The 23,460-nt window shown below is 35.4% G+C and overlaps 5 protein-coding genes across 5 annotated transcripts; 4 read left to right on the top strand and 1 right to left on the bottom strand. All coding sequences in view use genetic code 12, as the record gives it.

Moving 5' to 3' along the window:
• Positions 1-1,964: 1,964 nt before the first annotated feature.
• SHA3 (putative serine/threonine protein kinase) lies at positions 1,965-3,626 on the top strand (the record flags this gene model as incomplete). Its single annotated transcript, XM_049323462.1, has 1 exon — positions 1,965-3,626. The coding sequence occupies one exon, from the start codon at positions 1,965-1,967 to the stop codon at positions 3,624-3,626; it is 1,662 nt and encodes a 553-aa protein (XP_049180669.1).
• Positions 3,627-9,470: 5,844 nt separating this feature from the next.
• KGF56_002252 (sugar porter family MFS transporter) lies at positions 9,471-11,099 on the top strand (the record flags this gene model as incomplete). The annotated part of the gene is made up of 1 exon (XM_049323461.1): positions 9,471-11,099. The coding sequence occupies one exon, from the start codon at positions 9,471-9,473 to the stop codon at positions 11,097-11,099; it is 1,629 nt and encodes a 542-aa protein (XP_049180668.1).
• A 1,791-nt stretch (positions 11,100-12,890) lies between these two features.
• Positions 12,891-14,513, top strand: KGF56_002251 (sugar porter family MFS transporter; the record flags this gene model as incomplete). The annotated part of the gene is made up of 1 exon (XM_049323460.1): positions 12,891-14,513. One exon carries the CDS (start codon positions 12,891-12,893, stop codon positions 14,511-14,513), a length of 1,623 nt encoding a protein of 540 aa, XP_049180667.1.
• Positions 14,514-14,879: 366 nt separating this feature from the next.
• Positions 14,880-17,537, bottom strand: PHO91 (Pho91p; the record flags this gene model as incomplete). The annotated part of the gene is made up of 1 exon (XM_049323459.1): positions 14,880-17,537. The coding sequence occupies one exon, from the start codon at positions 17,535-17,537 to the stop codon at positions 14,880-14,882; it is 2,658 nt and encodes an 885-aa protein (XP_049180666.1).
• A 4,302-nt stretch (positions 17,538-21,839) lies between these two features.
• KGF56_002249 (opsin family protein) lies at positions 21,840-22,823 on the top strand (the record flags this gene model as incomplete). The annotated part of the gene is made up of 1 exon (XM_049323458.1): positions 21,840-22,823. One exon carries the CDS (start codon positions 21,840-21,842, stop codon positions 22,821-22,823), a length of 984 nt encoding a protein of 327 aa, XP_049180665.1.
• Positions 22,824-23,460: the final 637 nt, after the last annotated feature.

Raw genomic sequence — 23,460 nt, 5'->3', positions numbered from 1 at the left:
TTTTTTTTTTGTTTCATTCCTTTTGGGAAGAGTGGGGAGGCTGGAAAATCAAACAGTGTAGTATTAGTTCCAGCTCATAATTGCAAAACGAGAATTTCAAAACGATTTACAGTGGAGAAAGTGATATATCCAGCTATAACTTCTATTTCCGAGAAAGTGATATAACTTCAATTTCCGCTATTTAAGCGATTGCTTTTAATAGCATCAGCTAGCGGAGTTTAAAAAAAGATAATAAGAGGGTGTGTCAATTATTAGACGGTGGCTTATCAATGATGTGGAAGAAGAATGTTTTTTGCAGTATCTTGCATTTTGTAACAGCTACCCTAGCACACATACACACAAGGTGAACTTGCCACCCCAATTTTCTCTAAATGATGATGTGAGATGAGTAGTATGTTTCATCTCACCTCTATAGTTTATCTAAACAAAAAAGATCGAATTAAGCTTTTATCTCCGTAGTATAGATTTTGAAAGAATTATCAAGTGTCCGATTTTACCATATGCTATGCCATTAATATTCAATAGAGTAAGTAAAGTTGATAAATTGGAAATCATTCATTCTTCTCTGAATAGCAGATGATTGACAATTACCAAATAGGACAAAAAAAAGCACTACACACCAGAGCCACTCGCTAAACATCTGCCGTGACTTAATCAAGGGCCACCGTAAATCAACGTCTATCTTGTGTACCTTTGTTCTATATTTTTTTTTTTTTTTTTTTATTTATTAGTTATCACATGTGAATTGTAGAACAAGACCACTTGAAGAAATTAAAAACAAAAAAGAGTTACCCTTGGTGTGAGTTTGTCTATTTTCGTCGTTTGGACATTAGCTGCAGTGGCTTATACTCTATACGTCGATCTCGTTCAGCCTTTACTCATGTGATTGTAAATGTCACCTTTTTCTTGGGTACGTTGATTCTAGGCGATGGTGAGCTACCTGGATCAGGTTTCAAAAAAGAGAAAGTATGGAACATTCGGTTGACACTTTAGATTTGGTAGCGCTGGACCTCTTTCTTCTAGTAGCAGGCAGGTTAACCAAAAAAAAAAAAAAAAAAATCATACCACTGTTTTTTTTTGTACGAAGGCGGAAAAATTATAATTACAGATGGAGCAAATTAACACAGTTTTTTTCTGTGTTAATTGAAGAAGCAAAATATATGGCATTTCTTGGAATTATCCGCTAAAGTCTTGAGGCGGAAACGACGTTGTGAGGCAAGCAGGTAGGCAGGTAGGCAGGAGAGGAGAGGAGAGGAGAGGAGAGGAGACGTAGTAGTATAGGAGGTAAGAATCGATGTAACTTGTAAGGAAGTAAGCTTACAACGATGTACAAAAGTTTAGTAGGAAAAAAAAAAAAAAGTTGGGCTAAACGAGTAAATCTAGAAGAGTAGCAATTCACTCGCTCAAGTCACACAGTTTCTCTCAATCTATCTCTCGCAAACCTCTTTCCATGGACTATTTCTTATTAGTTCTAAAAGCAATATCCTGAAAATCGGCTTTTCGTTTACGTAATTTGCTAAATATCTCGTTTGGCCATTCCCTCAGTCTGGAAAAGAAGGAAAAAAAAAAAAAATTCAACTTCCGGTAAATTTTCGTGTCTTATGTAATCTCTTATGAAATATTCTGTTAACTCCTACGCATTTAGCAGCTGATTTCGCCATGCTTGAAGCATCATTTCTTATTTTAATTTTATCCGTTTTCTTTTTTTATTTTTTTTTATTTTGCAGTAGATAGACCTTTAGCCAAAACAATACTGTTACTGACAAGTACTCTGACATTAAAGAATCATCTATGTATAAAAATTATATTTAACCATATTTATATCCTGTCAAAAGGAAAATCTGTAGTTAGTCCTTACTTCTTCTCATTACTTTTATCTTTACTCCTTATCACTACTTCAATCGTTCTACTTCTACCTCATATATACTTATATATATATATTACATATATATAATATATAAGTTATGACACTTGATATACTACCAATATTTGAATTGAGTCAACCCACGACTACAGTGGGTGGTGGGTCACCACCACAACAATATATTTCCACTTCACAATCACTACCCACTTCACCACAACTTAAAAGACAAAAGCCAAACGTAAACATGATGTTGGATGGCTACATGCTCAATAAGGATCTTCGGTTTGTTAAGAAAATCGGCGCTGGAACCTATGGCCTTATATATTTAGTGGAAAACATTTATACCAAGAAACAGTATGCAGCAAAGATGTTGTTAAAACAACCACCAAAAACTGTGGATAAAGATTCAAATGTCAATAAGCAGCTAATACAACAGCACTTCTACAACTATTTCCTTAACCATGTGATACCTAGACCAGAATCGATCAACTTTGAATATATCAAAAGCCAAGGTCATGAATGCCCGTTCTTGACCGAAATTGCATTACACTTGAAAGTTCATGAGCATCCTAATGTGATAACGATACATGAAGTGTTTAACTTGGAAAATTTTGCTGTTGTTATACTAATGGATTATTTTGAACAAGGTGATTTATTTGGTAATATTATAGACAGACAGGTTTTCCAGAAACATAAACATGATAAACAGATGTTGATGAAGAATGCAATGCTACAATTGGTGGATGCCGTAGAATACTGCTGTCAGCATTCAGTGTACCACTGCGATTTGAAACCGGAAAATATCATGGTTAGATATAATCCACACTACAGGAGACCTTCGGATTCTACAAGCATACTAGACTATAATGAGTTGCATTTGGTGTTGATTGATTTTGGATTAGCAATATCTTCTGATATCATTTGTTGTAATGCATGTCGTGGGTCCTCGTTTTATATGGCGCCCGAAAGAACGACAAATTTTAACACAAATAAATTGATCAAGAGTCTTGTTGACATGAACCAATTTGTTTCTGTAAAATCAGCATTGATTGGTGAATCTAGTTGCAAGTATTTGCCTACACTAGCTGGCGATATTTGGTCATTGGGTGTACTATTCATCAACATTACATGTTCAAGAAACCCTTGGCCTATAGCATCAATCACCGAATCACACAATGACGTGTTTAACAATTACATTTTGAATCAGAATAAAACCATTTTATCCTCCATCCTACCTATATCACAGCAATTTAACAATTTGTTAAACAAGATTTTCCAATTAAATCCAAACAACAGAATTGACTTGAACAAATTGTACAAGGAAATTATTCGTTGTGATTTCTTCAAGGACGATCATTATGATTATGGAACACACTACCGTAAACCAATCATGACAAATACAACTATAAATACAAACCAACAATTGTACACACCGCCAGAGTCCACTGCATATAATTCATATGCTAGCGAGATTGAAGTTGATGATGAGGAAGAGGAGGAGGAGGAGGAGGAGGAGGAATATTATACCGAAGAAGAAGAAGAAGAAGAAGAAGAAGAAGAATTGGCAGTAGTAGAGTCAAAGAGAAAAGTAAATGCTACTACTGGTGCAGAATGCAACAGTAAACGAGATAATATCCTCCAACCATTTATGGCACCCAATGAACCACCGTCGCATCCACTTTTTCACGATGTCGCTGCATTTGCCAAAAAAATATGTCCTAAACCTTTAACAAAGTTTGCTTCACAGCCTACTATTTACTAAAGGAAAAAAAATAAAAGTGGTTTTGGGGATGATATTGCATACATATTAGCATAATTTTTTTTTTTTTGGCAATTTGACCTATATAGAAATAACTATTAATAAACGAATTCCATGTACGGTTAAACCTACTTACTCTGTAATGTAATACCCTCTTGGCGTAGGAGCTTGTACCCTTTTGGTGTAGGAGCTTGTTACAATACTATCTCGCTCTGCTCAATAGTGTTGGCTTATTCACTTAATTATTTTTTTTTTTTTGCACCCAACCTCGGTAAGAGAGGCTTATCGGTTGCAGAGGAAATTAGCTATAAAGTCGTGTTTAATGGTGAGGTTTTTTTTCTTTGCGCACAAATTGTATTCCCGGTATCTTACGACTCACGTTTTGTTTGATTCCGAGTTTTTACGACTTGCTCACGCTACGGACCACATTGAGTTTAGCAAAATAGAAAGATCTGTAAGAGAAAAAGATCCTCGTACAAGATTTGAAATCCCCTATAATCTCAACATACACTAAGATCACTTGAATAAGGTTTACAAGTACGTAGGACTTTTGGGTGCTAAATTCAGTGTAATCTTTTTAACCAAACCCAACAATTATCCAAGATAAATCGGCCAGAGGTTAGTTATTTTCTATGTTCCTACTAAATACCTGAAAAAGCCTTTCTGGAACACTATTGCATCCCTCTCTTTCTTTCTCTCTCTCTCTCTCTCTCTCTCTCTCTCTCTCTCTCTCTCTCTCTTTCGGTTTCCAACTATTAGCCAGGATCAAAAATTTCATGTGAAAAAGAAAAGCTTATCCAGAAAGGGAAGTTGTTAGAGAGATAACTTAGCTTGATTAGACCTTTTAGCTGAAACTAAAATCAGGGAAGGAGTGAGAGAAAAAAGTGGTGTGCCAAAAAAAAAAAAGAAAAAAAAAAAGAAAAAAAAAAGCAATTTTCGAATTTTCCGATGTTTTGAAAAATTATTCGGAAAGAAATAAGATAAAGAGATCTAAACTCAAAAGCTCGGTATTTCTATTATTGGTTGCATTAGCACTGTTGCTAAAGCATTATACCGAAGAAATTTGCTTAATCCTAAACGTTAGATACAGAGGAGATAAAAGAGGAGGATAGGATTGCGCGCGCTTACCCCGTCCCGTCCAGCATGAAATGAAGTATAAAGTGTAGTAATATCAGTATGGATGAGATGAGGAAACAGGTGATAATTTCCAATAATGTCAATCGACTAAAAGTTGATGACGACTAACAAGTATTCCACAAAGTGGAACGTGCAACGTCTCCTGCAAGAGCAAGAGAAGGCACTGAACAATTTATTTATATAAGTATAGACATAGATATATATATATATACATATATATATATTAACTGATGCATATTGAATCAGTAGGTGCTGGCTTTGCTAATGAAAAATGAACTGTCCCTTGTTTTATTATTCATGGAAGCTCTTATCTCCTGCGTTATCTCCTATGATTGCATATCGACGTGAATGACCGAAACGTGTAAGCACAGGGACATGTTTCAAGACCGATCAATCGAATCAATGTACATTGAAAGGTGTCAAGATTAGGTTATTTTAGACTAACAATATTTTTGCATGTGAGATATAGAGTATAAAGTGATGGTGTGTTGTTTGTTTTTAACCTGGAAATGGCTTTTCATCTTCAGTGCTAATAAAGTCATGTGATGAAGAACCCAAACTTTAAGTGTAGTAAAATGTAAAAGCTAAAGGTTTATTTGTTGTACTCTTGTTTGTCGACTTTCGTTGTCACTAGGATCTTGAAATGGGCGTCCATAATTGAAAGAGTATGTATTTCCCCTTTCCTTCCTCTTTCTACAATATTGGTTGAAAATGGTATACTTCTTGTGTGTCAATTATCACATTGAACAAATCTCAAGGTTTCAGAACTCCGTTTCCACTCAACTGTAAAATTGCATACTTGATAAGTTTATTCGAGCGAGGAGCATCTACGTTTTGTACAGCTCTTTTTACAATGTACAACAACTCGTTAAGAGGGGGAACAACTTATAAGAAAACTCCAACTTCGAAATAGCTATACTAATGGCTAATTAAAGTAATTTGCAAAATACTAGTTTTATCAGATAATAACTCTAATCATCAATAATTATTTGTGAATGTTGAAGGATAAGTTTTAAAAACGATTAAGAAAAATTATATTTTTTTTTCTGGCTCAATACGAATTTTTTCCAAGAAATCTACCAAAACTTGGACTGTAGATTTGACATAGATACAAATGGCTAGCTATACTCATAATGACAACCGTTCTCTATATTTTTTGTATGTCATGAAAGCTACACGAAAGAAGGTAAGTAATTAACAAAGAAAATGAAAACACGAGCTTTTTATTTTTTCGAAGAAAGAAAGAGGAAATTAGCTACTTTGAAATGGATCACTTTGTTAGTTCATGCCATTGACATCATTAGTCTACAACATCTGATCCTGTTTGGGACCTCTCTATATTCTGCACACAGGGTGATGATTGGTTACTCTGAATTCGATAGCTTACTTTTCCCATAAATTTCATCAATGCAGTGGAACCACGAACCCTGATAACATAAAGAAGAGATCTAAACATTTACTAATTGAACAACTTTTTCCCTTTTTTTTTTATTTTTTTATTTTTTCTTTTGGTCCTTCTTCGGATAATTGGTGAAGGCCTGGTCCAATATCGTGTGTGATGGGGTTCTATACTGTTGTCACATCATACTAGATTTTCGGATTGAAAGATTATGGGCTTCTTACTCGATATACTGTAATTTTATCTTTTCTTGAAACTGTGATAACTATATTTAATCTATGAAAATCGCAAAGTGCAATTTTTCAACCACTACCAACTCTCGCATAAAGTTTGCATAATGCAAAATCATAAACCAAATTCTAATATAAGCGAACCAAGCAAATACCCTACCTAACCAAACCAAACAAATTTTTTTACAAGTTTATCTCTAGTTTTTCATTTAATCACGAAACGTATTTTCAACCTAATGTGTCATGTATTCAACTTCTCCCTTACAACCACCCTCACTTTCTACCCGCCCTCCCCTCTCCTCCCCACTCCTCTCCACTCCTCTCCATTAATGACCAATTTCATCTCCTCATTCTTTTCTCTTGCCTCTGGAAGAATATGGAAAAATTTTTCTATCTTTCCCCTTGAAACACAATACAATTCTTGTCCAAGAAGCACTTAAACTTGAAGGATGATCCGGAAGCAAGTTTTTCCCTTCATTAAGACACTGGAATACAATCCGCTATACATCATATAACAATTATGAGCCCTGCGTAATGCTTTCCCCACAGTGTTTAATGCCCTTCACTAATTATTTGCCTTAATGCAGACATTTTTTTTAGTATTGTTTGATGCACAAAGAGTGATGAGTGTGTGCCGTTCCCCCATTGCCTCTCGTTCTCGCTTCTACTATCGAAAACATTTTACTCTATTACAATGAAAATTAAAAGTAAAAGCAAAGATCTGCTTTACATTTCCGTATCTAAACTATTTTTAAAGTGATCAAGACTAACATGTGAAGAAAGCAGAAACTTGCAAAGGGTTTTCTCTACACAATTTGTTCACCAAAGATATGAGAAATATACGGTTTCTTCACTTTACACTACAGCGCTAAGTATTTGGTAATGCAAAAATATGTCTTTTTCATTTTGTCTTTCTATTATTCAGATTGTGATATTTGAAAAGAAAAAATATATCGGTATTTTTTTTTCTTTTTTTTTTTTTTCGGATTCGGATTTATTGGCACTCAACAATAGATTTAAAAAGACAAATAAGGATCTAGAGAGCCGGAAAAAAAACAACAACAAAAGGGTAATATCGTATTTCAAACATCTCCTTGCTTACATTGGGCATCGTACAGATTCTTTAGCTTTCTAAGACAACAATTGATTGGCTTGCGTAACTGAACGTATATGTTTAATACCGTAATTCATGCACAAAAACACCAATCATTTCAATTTTTTTCTTGAAAATGGATTAACTATTTTTTCCACTCCGCGGAAAATATATCACTATTTCTGGGAAAAAAAATACTCATCCTATTTTTTAAGCTCATGTTGTTCCACAGATACTGATCATGCACCCTAACTTTTTCTTTGTAATCGCTTACTCATCAAAAAAGTCCGAAACTTACAAGATCACCTTCTTTTTTCTAATTTTTCCGCCTACAGCAACACCACTTGTTTTCTCATTACTCTATCTGCAGACACATTTCATACTGGAAAAACATTAAAACAAGTTTTATAAAAAAATGGACTTGAAATGACTATACGTTTTTGTTTTTAGTTTAGTGTTTTGGCAATGGCGAGAGAATGAGTTGGAGGATTTTAGTACTTAGTTTCAATTTATCCTCAACAGCTTTATGACTATGAGGAGATCTTAAAGAATAAAGAAAGTTTAGTATCTAATGTTTAGTTATCCGCCATAATGGGCGGAAAAAAAAGGTTGAGAATAGAGAACCATTTGCTATGTAAGTTAGTAGGGCTAATTGTTTTTGCCCAAGTTAGGTTTAATCTCTTACCCCACCGCTTAAGGTTTGGAATTTTAAAAAGACTAAATTGTTTAAGTCGATGAGTATGTGAAACTGTCTAAAGCTTAAATGCATCATGCCAAACGGAATTGGCAATAGGAAGAGGACAGAGAACCAATGTGTTTGAGAAATTCGTGATTATCTCAAAACCATGTACGCGAGTGCCCAGGAAGTCCTAATTTTTAACTGATGACAATATTTTTGTCACTGTTCGAGTAAAAATGAAAATGAAACCTAAACAAAAACACTTGGTTTTATCGCTGGGTATATAATCGAATATACATATTTGTTTTGACCTTTACACGACTATCACACATGTTGTTTTGCTGTGCTATAATAATACGAGACTCGATTGTTAAAAAAAAAGATGGATCTTTATACAGGGTATTTGTGTAATACTCCTCTCCAAAGCCTTAGTGAATGTATCCTTTTATTCTTCTAACAATAAAAAACCAGGTACGACATGATTCTTCTAACTTGAGAGCAATACATAATACACTTATTGCAACATTAATCCGTCCTTTATTTTTCCTTCTGGAGAAATTTTAAAAAATAAAGATGATTAATCAAGAAAATATCTCTGGTTAACCCTAGATTTTCCCCGCCCAAGAAAAAAAAAAGGTTTAAAAAATGTCTGCATATTACTTTGCCTTGCATTAGTTGATAAATAATCCGCATTCTATAAACTACCCCGATGCACTATTAGTTCATTATATGTGTGTTTAGATGCTGTCTGATGTTCCAGGAGGTAGGGCTTTTGTACGGAATTTCTTTTTTTGTGGAGTAAACAACAATAGCTACAGAAAAAACGAAGTAAGAAAAACTTATATCTAAACTAAAAGTATTTACCCATACTTGATGCCCCAGGTTGCATGTAAAAATTGGACCACTTAATACCAATAGTGACCTATTAATAACCTAAACCACATATACAGAATAAGGACACACAGATACACAGACAGACAAACAGGCGGATAGCTCTAATTTCAATAAAGCTGGGTGACGGAGTGTCTGCACCAAATGCTATTCCACCTCTTTTAGTGGGGAAGCTAACCATTTTATTATTATTTGCAAATCTAATAAAGACAAAAGGACGATTCTTGCTTTTTTTGCTTTCTTTTTTAGCCAAACAAACAAGATGGGCTGTTTGTATACAGTGAATACTTAACTTGGGTTGGGTTTCTAAAATCTCGTGATATAAATATACCCCTTCTTCCTTCATTCGAAAGTCGGTTTTTTTTTTTTCCATCTTGGTTCATCATAGAATAAGAAAAGAAGATCAGGAACAAGAATCATGTCTTCAAAATTAGAAAGGCGCTTTGCCTCTGCCGCGGTTGCGATAAACAATTTTTTGGACAAAACACCCAAGATTTATAATGTTTATGTCATTGCTAGTATCTCAACAATCACCGGTATGATGTTTGGTTTCGATATCTCATCTATGTCTGCTTTCATTGGTACGCCGACATATATGAAGTATTTCAATAGCCCTGCTTCTGATATGCAAGGTTTCATCACCTCAGCTATGGCTTTGGGTTCTTTATTTGGATCTATTGCTTCATCATTTGTTTCTGAACCATTTGGTAGAAGATTATCGTTGATAAGTTGTGCATTCTTTTGGGTGGTTGGTGCAGCTATTCAGTCTTCTTCTCAAAACAGAGCACAATTGATTATTGGTCGTCTCATTTCCGGTATTGGAGTCGGTTTCGGATCTTCCGTAGCTACTATTTACGGTGCAGAATTATCCCCAAGAAAAATCAGAGGTTTAATTGGTGGTTTGTTCCAGTTCAGTGTTACCCTTGGTATTATGATTATGTTTTACATTTCATATGGTTTAGGTAAAATCGATGGTGTGGCCTCTTTTAGAATTGCATGGGGTATTCAAATCATTCCTGGATTACTTTTGTTAATTGGTTGCTTTTTAATCCCAGAGTCACCACGTTGGTTGGCCAAGCAAAACCAATGGGAAAAAGCAGAATTTATAGTGTCCAAAATCCAAGCTAAAGGTAACAGAGAAGACCCAGAAGTTTTGATTGAAATATCCGAGATTAAAGACCAATTGTTATTGGAAGAATCTGCTAGATCAGTTGGTTACACTACTTTGTTCACCAAAAAATATATCGTTAGAACTTTCACAGCCGTGTTTGCTCAAATTTGGCAACAATTGACTGGTATGAATGTTATGATGTACTATATTGTTTACCTTTTCATGATGACTGGTAAAACCGGTAATGCCAATTTAGTTGCATCTTCAATTCAATATGTGTTGAATGTTGTTTGTACCATTCCAGCATTGTTCCTTGTTGATAAAATTGGTAGAAGACCATTGTTGATTGGTGGTGCCCTCATGATGATGGTTTGGCAATTCGCCCTTGCCGGTATTTTAGGTGGTACTTCCAGACCTTGGCCTGATTCAGGTAACCCAACCGTTACTATCCAGATCCCCGAGAGCAATCACAGCGCGTCCAATGGTGCTATTGCTTGTTCTTACTTGTTTGTGTGCAGTTTTGCAATGACATGGGGTGTGGGTATCTGGATTTATTGTTCTGAAGTTTGGGGTGATAACAGAATCTCACAGCGTGGTAACTCGATATCTACTGCTGCTAACTGGGCATTGAACTTTGCAATTGCCATGTACAGTCCTTCTGGTTTCCAAAACATTAGTTGGAGAGTTTATATCATCTATGGTGTCTTTTGTTTATGTATGGCCATTCACGTATACTTTGGTTTCCCAGAAACACGTGGAAAACGTTTAGAAGAGATTGGTCAAATGTGGGACGAAAAGGTCCCTGCATGGAGATCCTCTTCTTGGCAACCTACTATCCCAATAGCATCAGATGCTGATTTAGTGAGGAAGTTGAGCATAGAACATAAGGAGGACGGTTTGATGGACCCCGATACAAACTCGGAAGAGAAAATTTAATCCAACCCGATACAAACTCGGAAGAGAAAATTTAATCCAACCAGATTGGAGCCCAATTAGATCCCATCGTTGCTCATCGACGTGAAGAAACCTTAATGACTTTAAATTTTTCAAACTACCATTTACTTTTTTTTTTTTTTGGTTTTCTCTTTTTGGTTTTCTTTCTTTCTTTCTTTCTGTTTATGACTTTTAGTTCTTGATGTTGATAGCTTATATATAATTGAAATTTGATTAAATTGTTATGTACTATAGTTTGAAAAAATAAAACTCTCCTTCTCTTTTTCTATGCCATTTTTACTTTCTTCACTGGTAACTTCAAGAGCTCTTCTCGCTCTGCTCGATAGTGGAGCACCACTTGGTTATGGTCATTTTCTCTTACTGCTCAAATCTCGATTTTTCGCATTGTATACATTGTGCAATTTTGTACAAAAGGATAAATGTTGTTCCGGGTATTATATATATATTTTTTTTTATTTTTAGTTAAATAAATGTAATTGAGGAATTATATAGATCATCATTTGCCAAAACGTTGGTCTTATTACACATTTTTCCCCTTTTACTCGACACCTATTTCAAAACCGGCATTTCACGTATCTACTCTACATTTCGTTGATTCACCAAGGTTTTGGAAAAAACAAACAAAAAATGAATGAATGTAATTAAAACTTTACAACAACAAACAACCCCTTGGGGGTTGCATTCACTCAATTGTTGTATGTTACATTTGCCATACTAATCGCCTATAGACCAACAACGTTGGGCGCTACCGTGCGCATTACATAAGTGATGTACAAAACAAAAATAAAAATAATCTTGTATTTTGTGGCACCATGAATGAAGAAAAAAATATAAATCAATCAATAAAAAGCACCAAAAGGTGTTTCTTTCTCGATGATTCGAATCGCAGGCTTGGTTATTCTTCACCAAGTATACTATTTGGAGTGAGTGTTCAGCTTGGCGACAGAGACACGGTATTTCATAAAAAAATAATTATATGTTTTACCTGGTTTCCACTGGTAAATGTCACTTTTAACGAATATTTTTTTATTATTCTTTTTTTTTTTATTTTTTTTTTATGTTCATTAACTTCAAATCGTTTGAACTACGAGAGCAGGGTATGTATAGGATACCAAGATTCTGAGTCAAGGTATAAACTACGAACAACCTCCAGCTCTAAAGTAGTACTGGCTTTGGGCATGACGTCTTTATTTGTATCCATAGTATATCAATAGATGTTTTCTTTGGGAGGCTCCCCCGAAAAAGGTTTTGATGAGGGGAAAAAGGCTGTTTTACCAATTGAAGCTAATCGATATAGAAAGAAAACCCAATTTTCTTTTTTTTTATTTATTTTATTTTTGGCAAAAAGAACTCAAATGACTTTTACTTAGCAAGTTGGTGGTAAGAAAATTGAAATAGTCTATTTTTCATTTACCTTGATTAAAGAAAAAGAAATGATGATGATAATGGAAATACGGCTTTAGCTAGTGGGGAAGGACTGACAATAAGACTGTAACCAAATAATGACATGAGAGGGTCTTTGTTGTTGTTGTTGTTGCTGTTGTTGCTGTTGTTGTTGCTGTTGTGCTTTTTTTTTATTTTTCTTGATACCTGGAGACAAAAGGAATGGATGATACCGCCTCTACAGGGAATCACCTTTTTCCATTTTTCCACCTTTCCTTATTTTTTTTACCTTTTTGGACCAAAGAACTGGTTTTTTGAAATATAAATATGGAAAGAAAACCAATACTTATCATCATGTTTCATGTTTGGTTCAAAACACCATAGCATACTATGTCGTCGCGAATTGAAAGAGCTTGTTCAAAGTCTGCTTTGTCTATAGGCAAAGTTTTAGACAAGTTTCCGAAAACTCACAATGTTTATTTTATGGCATTGATTTCAACTGTTTCGGGTATGATGTTTGGTTTTGATATTTCTTCAATGTCGGCCTTTATTGGTTCTTCACATTATTTACGGTACTTCAATAGTCCTCCTGCAGATGTTCAAGGTTTGATCACTTCATCAATGGCCCTAGGTTCCTTTTTCGGTTCACTTGCTTCGTCATTTGTTTCAGAACCATTTGGTAGAAGGTTTTCATTGATGATTTGTTCGTGTTTATGGATGATCGGTTCCGCAGTTCAATCTTCCTCTCAAAATAGAGCTCAATTGATTGCTGGAAGAATTATTTCCGGTGTTGGAGTCGGTTTCGGATCTTCTGTTGCTCCAATCTATGGTGCTGAAGTCTCTCCAAGAAGAAGAAGAGGACTCATCAATGGTTTGTTCCAGTTGAGTATCACTGTTGGTATCATGATTATGTTTTATGCCAGTTATGGTTTTGGTCAAATTAATGGTGTAGCTTCATTCAGAATTGCTTGGGCATTCCAGATCGTACCTGGTATAGTTTTATTCTTGGGTTGTTTTTTTATCCCAGAGTCACCACGTTGGTTGGCCAAACAAAATCAGTGGGAAAAAGCAGAGTTAATTGTTGCAAAGATTCAAGCTAAAGGTGATAAAGAAAACTCTGATGTTTTGATTGAAATTGCTGAAATCAAAGAGCAATTGTTGCAAGAGGAAGCTTCAAAATCTATTGGCTATTCGACTTTATTCAAGAAAAAGTTCATTAGGAGAACCTTCACAGCCATATTTGCTCAAATTTGGCAACAGATGACTGGTATGAATGTGATTATGTACTACATTGTCTACATTTTCCAAATGACTGGATTCCTGGGAAACGCAAATTTGATTGCTTCTTCAATCAACTACGTCTTGAATGTTGTTTGTACTCTTCCTGGTTTATACTTGTTTGATAAAGTTGGTAGAAGACCATTGTTGATTGCTGGTGCCATCATGATGATGATATTCCAGTTTGGATTGACAGGTATTTTAGGTGCATATACTGAACCATACGATGATCCTTCATCAACAATTGTTACTATTAGAATTCCCGATGGAAACACAAACGCTTCAAGAGCCGCTGTTGCTTGTTCTTACTTGTTTGTGTGCAGTTTTGCAATGACATGGGGTATCGGTATCTGGGTTTACTGTGCAGAAATTTGGGGTGACAGCAGAATCTCACAGCGTGGTAACTCGATATCTACTGCTGCTAACTGGGCATTGAACTTTGCAATTGCCATGTACAGTCCTTCTGGTTTCCAAAACATTAGTTGGAGAGTTTATATCATCTATGGTGTCTTTTGTTTATGTATGGCCATTCACGTATACTTTGGTTTCCCAGAAACACGTGGAAAACGTTTAGAAGAGATTGGTCAAATGTGGGACGAAAAGGTCCCTGCATGGAGATCTTCTTCTTGGCAACCTACTATTCCAAGTTCCGTCGAAAACGAGATTGCAAGAAAGGTGAGCATTGAGCAAAAGGTGAGTGGCTCAGGTGAAGATCATCCAAAAGAAGAAATTTAAAGAATGACCAGTTTGTTTTTATGATTAAGCGTCTCTCATTAATTTGTTGTTTTTGTATATATATATATATATATGTATATGGTATATGAGTAGACTTTCAATGCCTTATGTCCTTTATGAAAATAATACAACATAAAAAGCCCCCCCCCCCCTGATACTGATTGAGATATCCATCCTTAGCATATATTCCAAAATACTAAGCAACTAGCTGATGACTGACAGAATTCTAAAGTATAAATATCTCTTGCCGTTTTTAAAAAGAAAGAAAACAAATACAGAGCAATACAGAAAAACAATATGCTCTAAGATTTTCATTAAATACTTTTTTCACCCTTTTCCCTTCTCCCGCTCTCTTTCTTACTCCTCTCAAAAATTGATAATCCTCATTGTTGCATAACCAACGCTTACAACAATAGCAAAGGCAACAAAGCTTGACGGAACACCTCTTGTAATAAAAGTGCCCACCGTGAGATATGGTTTTCCAAATTCATCAGCCATTGAAATTGCCATTATATTGGGAAATCCACTTAATGGCAAACCCATTGCACAAGAACAAAGAAAGCAGCTCACCATGATAAGCAAGTTTGGATGTGGCTCATCCATATTGTCTCCAATTTCTTTCACCAAAGGAAGCACAATTAAAGCAGCAACAGTGTGTGACACAAAGGTGGCCATAATTAAAATTAAAAAGCCAAAAGCAATAGTTACACCGAATAAAGAGAATCCCTGCACCTGAGATTGTATTTCAAGTGCAATGGTGGTCAAGAGACCGGATGATTTAACTGCACTACCAAGCAGCAAGCCACCTTGTGCAAGCACAACAATTGTCCACGGAAAGTTGTTAAAATCCTCTGTAGTTAATAAACCAGAACCAAAGAATAAAATTATTGGAAGCAAAGCGATAATTCCCATTTCTCCAAATATCCCAGTCAACTTTGAAGCAATACACCATAAAAATATGGTTCCAATACTCACCAAAGAAATAAACCATTGAATAAGTGTGAATTTGTCATCTATGGTTCTAATTGGAACTAAATGAGTATTTTTACCGTTACAATTGAACGTTACTAACAAGAACATCCAAATGAGCAATAATGATAAAACACATACAGGCAATGCTACTACAAACCACTGGCCCCATGAAGGTACAGGATCCATGTACTGCAAAGCAATGACGTTTTGAGGGGAAGCTATAGGGGAAGCCATACCACCGACGTTACTAGCCAATGCAATTCCCAATATCAATGCATTAATAAACAGCGACCCCTTTGGAAGTGTTCTTAATAATGGCTGAATTAAAGAAAAGCACAAAACAGGCGCGGCAACATTGGAGACCCACATTGAAGCAAACAAAGCAACCCCCATTATAGCGAGTAGAACAACGGGAGGATTGGTTCCCGCTTTTGATAATATCCACGTGGAGATCAATTTGGCAATGTGATACTTTGATAAAGCAGCAGCTAATGTAAACCCACCTAGCAACAACAAAATCACCGAATTCCACATTGTACTCAATATATACTTTGATGCCATCACTGAATCCATTAATGACCCATCATCGTTTTTAAGAACATCAAGAATAATGATGAGCAAAGGGAGTAGTAGTGACGTCACAAATAATGGAATAGCTTCTGTAGCCCAAAGGAGAGAAGCGCAGATCAATAATGCAAAGCAATTCTTTTGTGCAAGGTCTTTGAAAGGTGATGCAATTAGTAGTATAGCTGTGATTACTATAATTACAATCAATTTTATCAATGCTGGGTTTTTCAATGAAATGTTGAAATCACTCAAATTCGCTCCGCTGCTTTTCAAATCCGATTCTTTATCATCCCTTTGTTCGATTTTCGAGTTTGCCGCATACGTTCTTCTCTCCAACCCAATCATATCTCTCCAAACGGTATTTCTCTCCCATACAACATGTTCCCTTAAGTGAACCGATAACTCGGCTTTAGCAGCTTCCAAATCATCGGGATGATTGCATATCAATGCATATAGTTTCACCAAAGAGTGCAATCTTTCGTTGACTTTAATCACAGTCAATGATCGAAAAATGTACGAATATTTTGGTAATTTTTCTAAATACCTTCCCTTTATGTTTGTATTTAAAGACTTGTCAAATTTCTTCAAAGCTTTTTCAAAACCAGTATAGTTTAATTCAATGTACGACTTCAATTCAGATAATGTTGTGAACAAGCCGATAGTTCTTTTTCTCAAAATGATTCGACCTTCACTGAGGATAACCAATTGAGGAGACAACCTAGTACTATCCAAATTTGTGGCATTACTCAACTCATTCCATAAAGTTGGCGATTTCTTTAAATACTCATCTATTGATTTTGTTCGAGTCAATACATTTGGGTTCAGAATGACAGGTGCCGACCCCATTCTTTTTACTTTTCTGCCGCGCGATTCGATACCCCTCCTTTCCAAACCTTCAATATATGAATTTTCCCCATTTCTTCTTCTTTCATTGCCTGTTTCTACTTCTTCTTCTTCTTCTTCTTCTTCGAGATCATCGTCATCGTCGTCATCTCCTTCTCCTTCTGCAAATTCCATATCCATATCAGTTGTATTATTGGCAAAATTTTCATGAGAAAACTCTGAAAACCTTCTTCTTACTTGCTTTGGTCTGACTCTATGGCTAGATTTTAAAGCAGTATCAATATCATTTTCAAACTTTTCGATATCTCGAATCAACTCATCGATACTTTTGAAAATGAATTGTTCCTGCTGGGTATAAAAGGTGTCGATTTTTTTCAATTCTGCATCCAATGCTGCTTCAAATACCGATATAGCAGATTCATCACCTTCAGTTCCCGCTGCATCCGCCAAAGAGCTTGAAACCAAATGAGCACTTTCCTCCAAATTCAAGTCATTTCCGTCCAGGGCGTCACCATTTTGGTGCTCTTTTCTTAGATTGTCCCTTTGTAGGGAATATATCAACTTCTTTAAGGTTGTATAGGCGATATACTTGGAAGACCACTCGGGTACGGCATTGAATTGAAGCGAGTGGGAAAACTTCATATTCAGTGTAAGCTAGCACTAATAGCTCTATGTATCAGCAGCAAATCAATCTATTCACTAATAGCTCTATGTATCAGCTGGAGTTACGGATCTTCAAAGTCCTCTCCCAAAAAAATAAACAACAGCACCAAAAAAAAAAGCAGACACTTGATAGTATAGATATTCCAACTTATACCTATCTTTGCCAATAGATTAATCGCCCGAAACGCTTTCTTGCCAGGGCCAGTGAATTGAAAACCTCTTGAATAAAGTAGCTTGATTACTTGTAGTTGATGAAAAAAAAAAAGGTCAATGGTTTAATGTCATTTTTTCGATGTCTCAAAAATTAACAAGCCCTAAAAATCGACATTGGTGATAAAGCGATATTGGCATTGGTCTAAGGGAGTTAGGGGATTCTTGTATGAGATTGGAGACAATTGAACATAGTATACGTAGGACACTATCGAGTAGAGCGAGATAGTGTTGTAACAAGCTACTGTCAATGTGCTTCTCTATCTTTTCTATATTCTCTATGTACTTTTCTATGTACTTTTCTTCTCTATGTCAAAGAGACTGTCAAAGAGACTGCCAAAGAGACTGCCAAAGAGACTGCCAAACGAGACTGTCGAGATTGTCAAAGAGACTGCCAAACGAGACTGTAAGGTGTCATCACTATGAGTATGAGTATTATCGAGCAATCTCTTACGAGTGAAATTGAGGAATCATAACATATAAAACTTTGGGTAGCGTTTATTTCATCATTTCGCCAACTTTGCTAAGGCGAAAAATTGAGGCTATACGTATATATATATATATATATATATTTAGACGAGTTTGTCCTATTCCATTGTTTGTTCTTTTTCAGTAGTTTACTAACAAGAGACTATTCGCAACAAGTTTGGTTGTATCTCTAAGAAGAAAGGAAACCTGATAACAAACAAGTCTTTATTACAAAACACTTGGCTGGCGCACAACGTTTTTTCAGTTGATTTTTTCCCCCTCTATACAACCCCACCAAGAGCAATCAAATTTATAACAGTTATGGACTTTTGTTTCTTTCTCATTGGATGTATGTATTAAAACTAAAGGGCTAACTTGGGAATATTGGGTTGGTTTTTTGGGAATATTGGATTGGTTTTTATTTCTTTTTCTCTTTAGAGGAATTACTTGTCAATATTCTTATCTTTTATGGCTCATTGATACTTACAAAAACAAAAAACAGTTCAAGAATTCAACAAGCCTCTATCAGATGTTGGAGGTGTAGCATGCTATTGCGGGCATTGCCATAATCAAAGCGCATTTGCTGTTCGTACAATCAATTGTATAACTTTATTTTTCATTCCAGTGATTCCATTTTATTATTCAAAGAGACTAAAGTGTAATATATGTGGCACTACAGGTGGTCTTGATAGTCTGGCAATTGATCGATTGCGGAATGGACAACCTGTTGCCATTGGATAAAAAAAGAAACCCTAGTAAGAGGGTAGAATGTAAACCGAGGGGACATCATTTGAAAGCATTCTCCAACACACACACACATATTATCTCTCATATATATACATACATACAAACTTTCAACTAGATTAGAATTTCTAATACATACAAACTAAGAAGATTGGAATTTCTAATACATACAAACTAAGAAGACTAGAGTTTCTAATACATACAAACTAAGAAGATTGGAATTTCCAATACATACAAACTAAGAAGATTGGAATTTCCAATACATACAAACTAAGAAGACTAGAATTTCCAATGCATACAAACTTTCAAGAAGATTAGAATTTCTAAAACGGAAAAATGAAATTGTAGCCGCCCTCCTTGTGTACCACATATACCAGCTTGTATATGGTGGTATCACATCTCTTCCCTCTCCTCCTCTTCTCTCCTTCTCTCAATTTATATAAATAATCAATTTTCAGCCGCATTCCAGGAAAGGAAACACTAACCGGGGCTTATAGATGGGTTCACTTTGCAAAACGCTTTTTCCAAATCAACCCCCCCCCCCCGCCCCATTTAAGAATTTTAGCTACTTGGAGACTAGATAAAGATGAGAGAAACATATCATGCTTCTTAACCGTTTATTGAATTGAATCTATATAAAGCGTCTCTTCTGTCTACATAAAGCGTCTCTTCCGTCTACATTAAGCGTTTTCCTTCATTGTTCAAGCTTTTTTTCTTGGTAATTAGTTTTTAGCGCCGATAAGTGGCTACCTTTTAGTACTATAAAGAGAAACCGAAAGTATTAGGATTTGAACAGACCGATAAAAAGATAAATAGATAGATTGTTAATATCAATTGAGTAGAGACAATCATTTGAAAGAGACATTGTTGCGGTTTTTGAGGTAAAAAGTATGACCTGATATTTGCATTTTTCCTTTGTCGTCTCAGGAACTTTAGATCTGAGCAATCTAAAGATATTTCATAACCATTGGTTCAATTAAGTAGTGTCATTTGATTATGGCTTACTCTACAAGCAAGCATAACATTTTGGCCAATAAAATCGAACAAACAAATGTGTGAACGGCTGAATTTTTATAGTGCTATTGAGATTTCGTGACTTACTGTGGGAACACCACGTAGATACCATGTAGATCCCTTTCAGAGACTTAGGTAACCTCTAATAAGACGCGCATCACTGAAAAAAAAAAAACCAACTTGCTATAGCCGTGGAGATGACCCTGGGTCGGAAAGATAAATGACTTTCTTACCAAAATCTTACTTTGTTTTTTTTTTCTCTACTGGCGGGGAAAAAAACGCAAATAATATGTACAATCTCCGAGAACAACCAACATTTTAACTGCACATCATTTTTGGAAAATAACAATTGGCATGCTTGCCCAAGAACATTTAGGAAAATCACTCTACATAACACGTCTACAAAAACATGTAAATCCCACCATCTTCTTTATTCACCTATCTAAAAGAGGAAAAAAAGGGAAAAAAATACATAGAAAAAACAAAGTCTTAAACTATGAAATGAGAATGACCTTTACTTGCTCTCTCTCTAAACTGTTCCTACCCCCTTGGGTCAAGAAAAAAACACACTTTAGCGGAAGCAATGGAACGAAAAAAAGACCCCTTGGTAACAAGGGGAAAGAGGAAGGAGGTACAGTAGGAGGAAGCGAGATGGCGAGTCATTTGATTTCGGAATTGAAGGTAAAAAAAAAACAAAAAAAAACAACTAAATCGGTAAAAAGAAAAGTATTATTTTAAAACAATGCAAAGGATACAAAACATCAAGTCTTCTCTCTCACGTGGATAAAAGGATGTGCGGAATTTGAATAATGTTCAAACCGACCTGTCAACTTAACAATTGACATGTCCTGAGAAAAACCCAACCCGGCAAGTCTGTCAAGCACTATGCAATGCTGTCTTTGTTTTTTCTTCCAAAAACAACCACTTACCAGTTTTATTGTCTCTGTTGTACAGAAACACAAAAAAAAACAACACTCAAAGCACTGAAAGCTAGCCGCGTTACCCATTAAGAACTAGCATCAAATTAGAAAGAGAAGGTAAAAAAAAAAAAAAAAAAGAAATACAAAGAAAAGCCAGTCAAGTAAGTTTGTTGTCAGTTTTCTACTTCGGCCGTATCAAGTCTCGGCAATAAAAAAAGATGAATATGGAAAATACAATGCGAGGTCTAAACATTATGATCTGATTTTTCTGCAAAATTGATAGTAAATCCTATGAAGTTCTTGCATGGAAATTGATGTAGAATTCTTTTCATTGACAATTGGTTGGTAATTGTGGAGGGGGAAAAGAAGAAGGTAAACGGTAATTTTTTTTTTTTTTTTTGCTCCAGAAAAATTTGTTCTTTGTTTAAATTTTATCCGTTCCATCCACAAAGAAAACCCACTTCTCCAAAAAAAAAAAGACCCTTTTAACTATAAGCAGTCATGAAGCGCATTTTTATGAAGTGGCTTCTTAATTAAAGTACTCAATTTTGTTTGTTTTCTTACTAAAAAGGGTTTAAATGATCATTTTCTTCTACATGACATTTAATGCGTGATTTTTATTTTACCCTAATAATTCATGGTCATTATTGGACTATTTCCGTTTCCTGACCAGTGTGAAAGGTCTATCAAAAGTACAATTTGTCTCATGACAGTTTCTGACCATTATAAATAGCTGGCCAAAGCTACCCCTATTTTCTCTTCTCTTTCCACTTTCTAGAAACACTTTAACAAGTCTTTTTTATTTGAAATTATTATACAGTTATTTTTTAAATTGGTTCCTTTTTTTTTTTGCAACCAAACAAAAAAAGATATTTGCAGCCATTAAGTAATTTAGAAAATAAAAAAAACTATAGAGAAATTTAACATGGGTGTATTAGATATTTACAAGAGAGCAGGAAACCAAGCTGTGGAGCTAAACCCACCTATGGCTGGGATGGATATCCACATCACAGAGCATGGTTCAGATTGGTTATGGGCAGCTTTTTCCTTGTTTGCATTTTTTGCTGTTACTCATTGTATTGCTTACGCCATCACAAGTTATAAGACAAATGGGTTGAAAAAGGTATTGTTGGCTATCCCAATATTTATCAACGTTGTTATGTCAGTTGCATACTTTACATACGCATCAAACTTAGGTTACGGAATGCAAGTTGCTGAATTTAAACATGTTTCAACAGACCAAGGTTTGTATACTCGTCAAATCTTCTATGCAAAGTTTATTGGTTGGTTCTTATCTTGGCCATTCGTTTTGACTTTATTTGGAATTATTACTCATACCACTTTGGCAGACGACCAAGCCGATTTGATCAAAAGAGCCCTTGAAGTTATTTCCAGTATCTTTGTGAGATTTATTGCAACTGAAGTGTACGTATTGGGTTTGTTGATTGGTATTTTGATTCACTCAACTTATAAATGGGGTTACTTTACCTTTGCTGTTGTTGCTCAATTGTTCACCATGTACTTGATTTGTGTTGATTTGCACCGTAGCTTTAGATCAGCAAACTACAGTCTTCCAGGTAACTTGTTGATCATCTTTGAAATTGTTGTTTGGATTTTGTACCCAGTATGTTGGGGTTTATCTGAAGGTGGTAATGTTATCCAGCCAGATTCCGAAGCTGTATTTTACGGTATTTTGGACTTGATCACATTTGGTATCTTGCCAATTATCTTGACTTGGCTTGCTATTGCTCAAGTTGATGAACAATACTTTGCCAAGATTTGGGCTTTCTATGTCAATGGTGCCGAATCGGATCCTTTAAATGAAAAAGTCGGTACAACACCAAGACACTCAGGTGATACTGCAGTTCCACCAAGCGGTGTTCCTGAAGAAGCTACAACTGAAGTTTAAGGAAAAGAAACAGAGAAATGAAATGAAAGTTTACTTCATTTCTTTTCAAACAGAAGGTATAATAGCAAAGACGCTGCCATCGCATTTTCACAATGAGTAAAAGCGACACTTTATTTTTGTTTTTTTTCTTTCTCCTAGACGAGAAAGAACGTCGATTAGAATACCATTGTAATCATATTTAGTTAATTTATAATCTAATATCAACTTTGAAATATTTATATTCTTTTATATATATATATATCTGCCACAAACGTTTACAGGGAGAAACCATGGAATGACAATGTTTACAGGGAGAAACCATGGAATGACAATGGTTGTTATCTTCTGTTTTTCTTTTTTTTTTTTTCTTTTTGATCAGGGTTCGGATTTTGAAAGTTATGCGGCTCTAACGGCTGTAGCAGAAAAAGATTCCCCCTTAAATGCCGCACGCATTGCGCATGCCTAGGTTTTTTTTTTTGCACCATGGTTTTCTTCACTATAAAATGTTCTTTCCCACAAAAACATGTGCTGAGTTACAACACACGGGCTTTGGGTTTTTGCTTTTGGTTAATTCCAAAAGTAAAAACTTCATTTGATGCAATGGAGCACAAAAAGTATTTATCTATTAGGTAGCGTAGCAGTTGTTACAACTACATCA

Source organism: Candida oxycetoniae, assembly GCF_023343755.2.
Source record: "Candida oxycetoniae strain CBS 10844 chromosome Unknown scaffold47, whole genome shotgun sequence".
In the NCBI taxonomy this organism is placed as follows: domain Eukaryota; kingdom Fungi; phylum Ascomycota; class Pichiomycetes; order Serinales; family Debaryomycetaceae; genus Lodderomyces; species Lodderomyces oxycetoniae.
The sequence above is the reverse complement of the archived record's forward strand: the minus strand, read 5'-3'. Positions and strand labels throughout refer to the sequence as shown.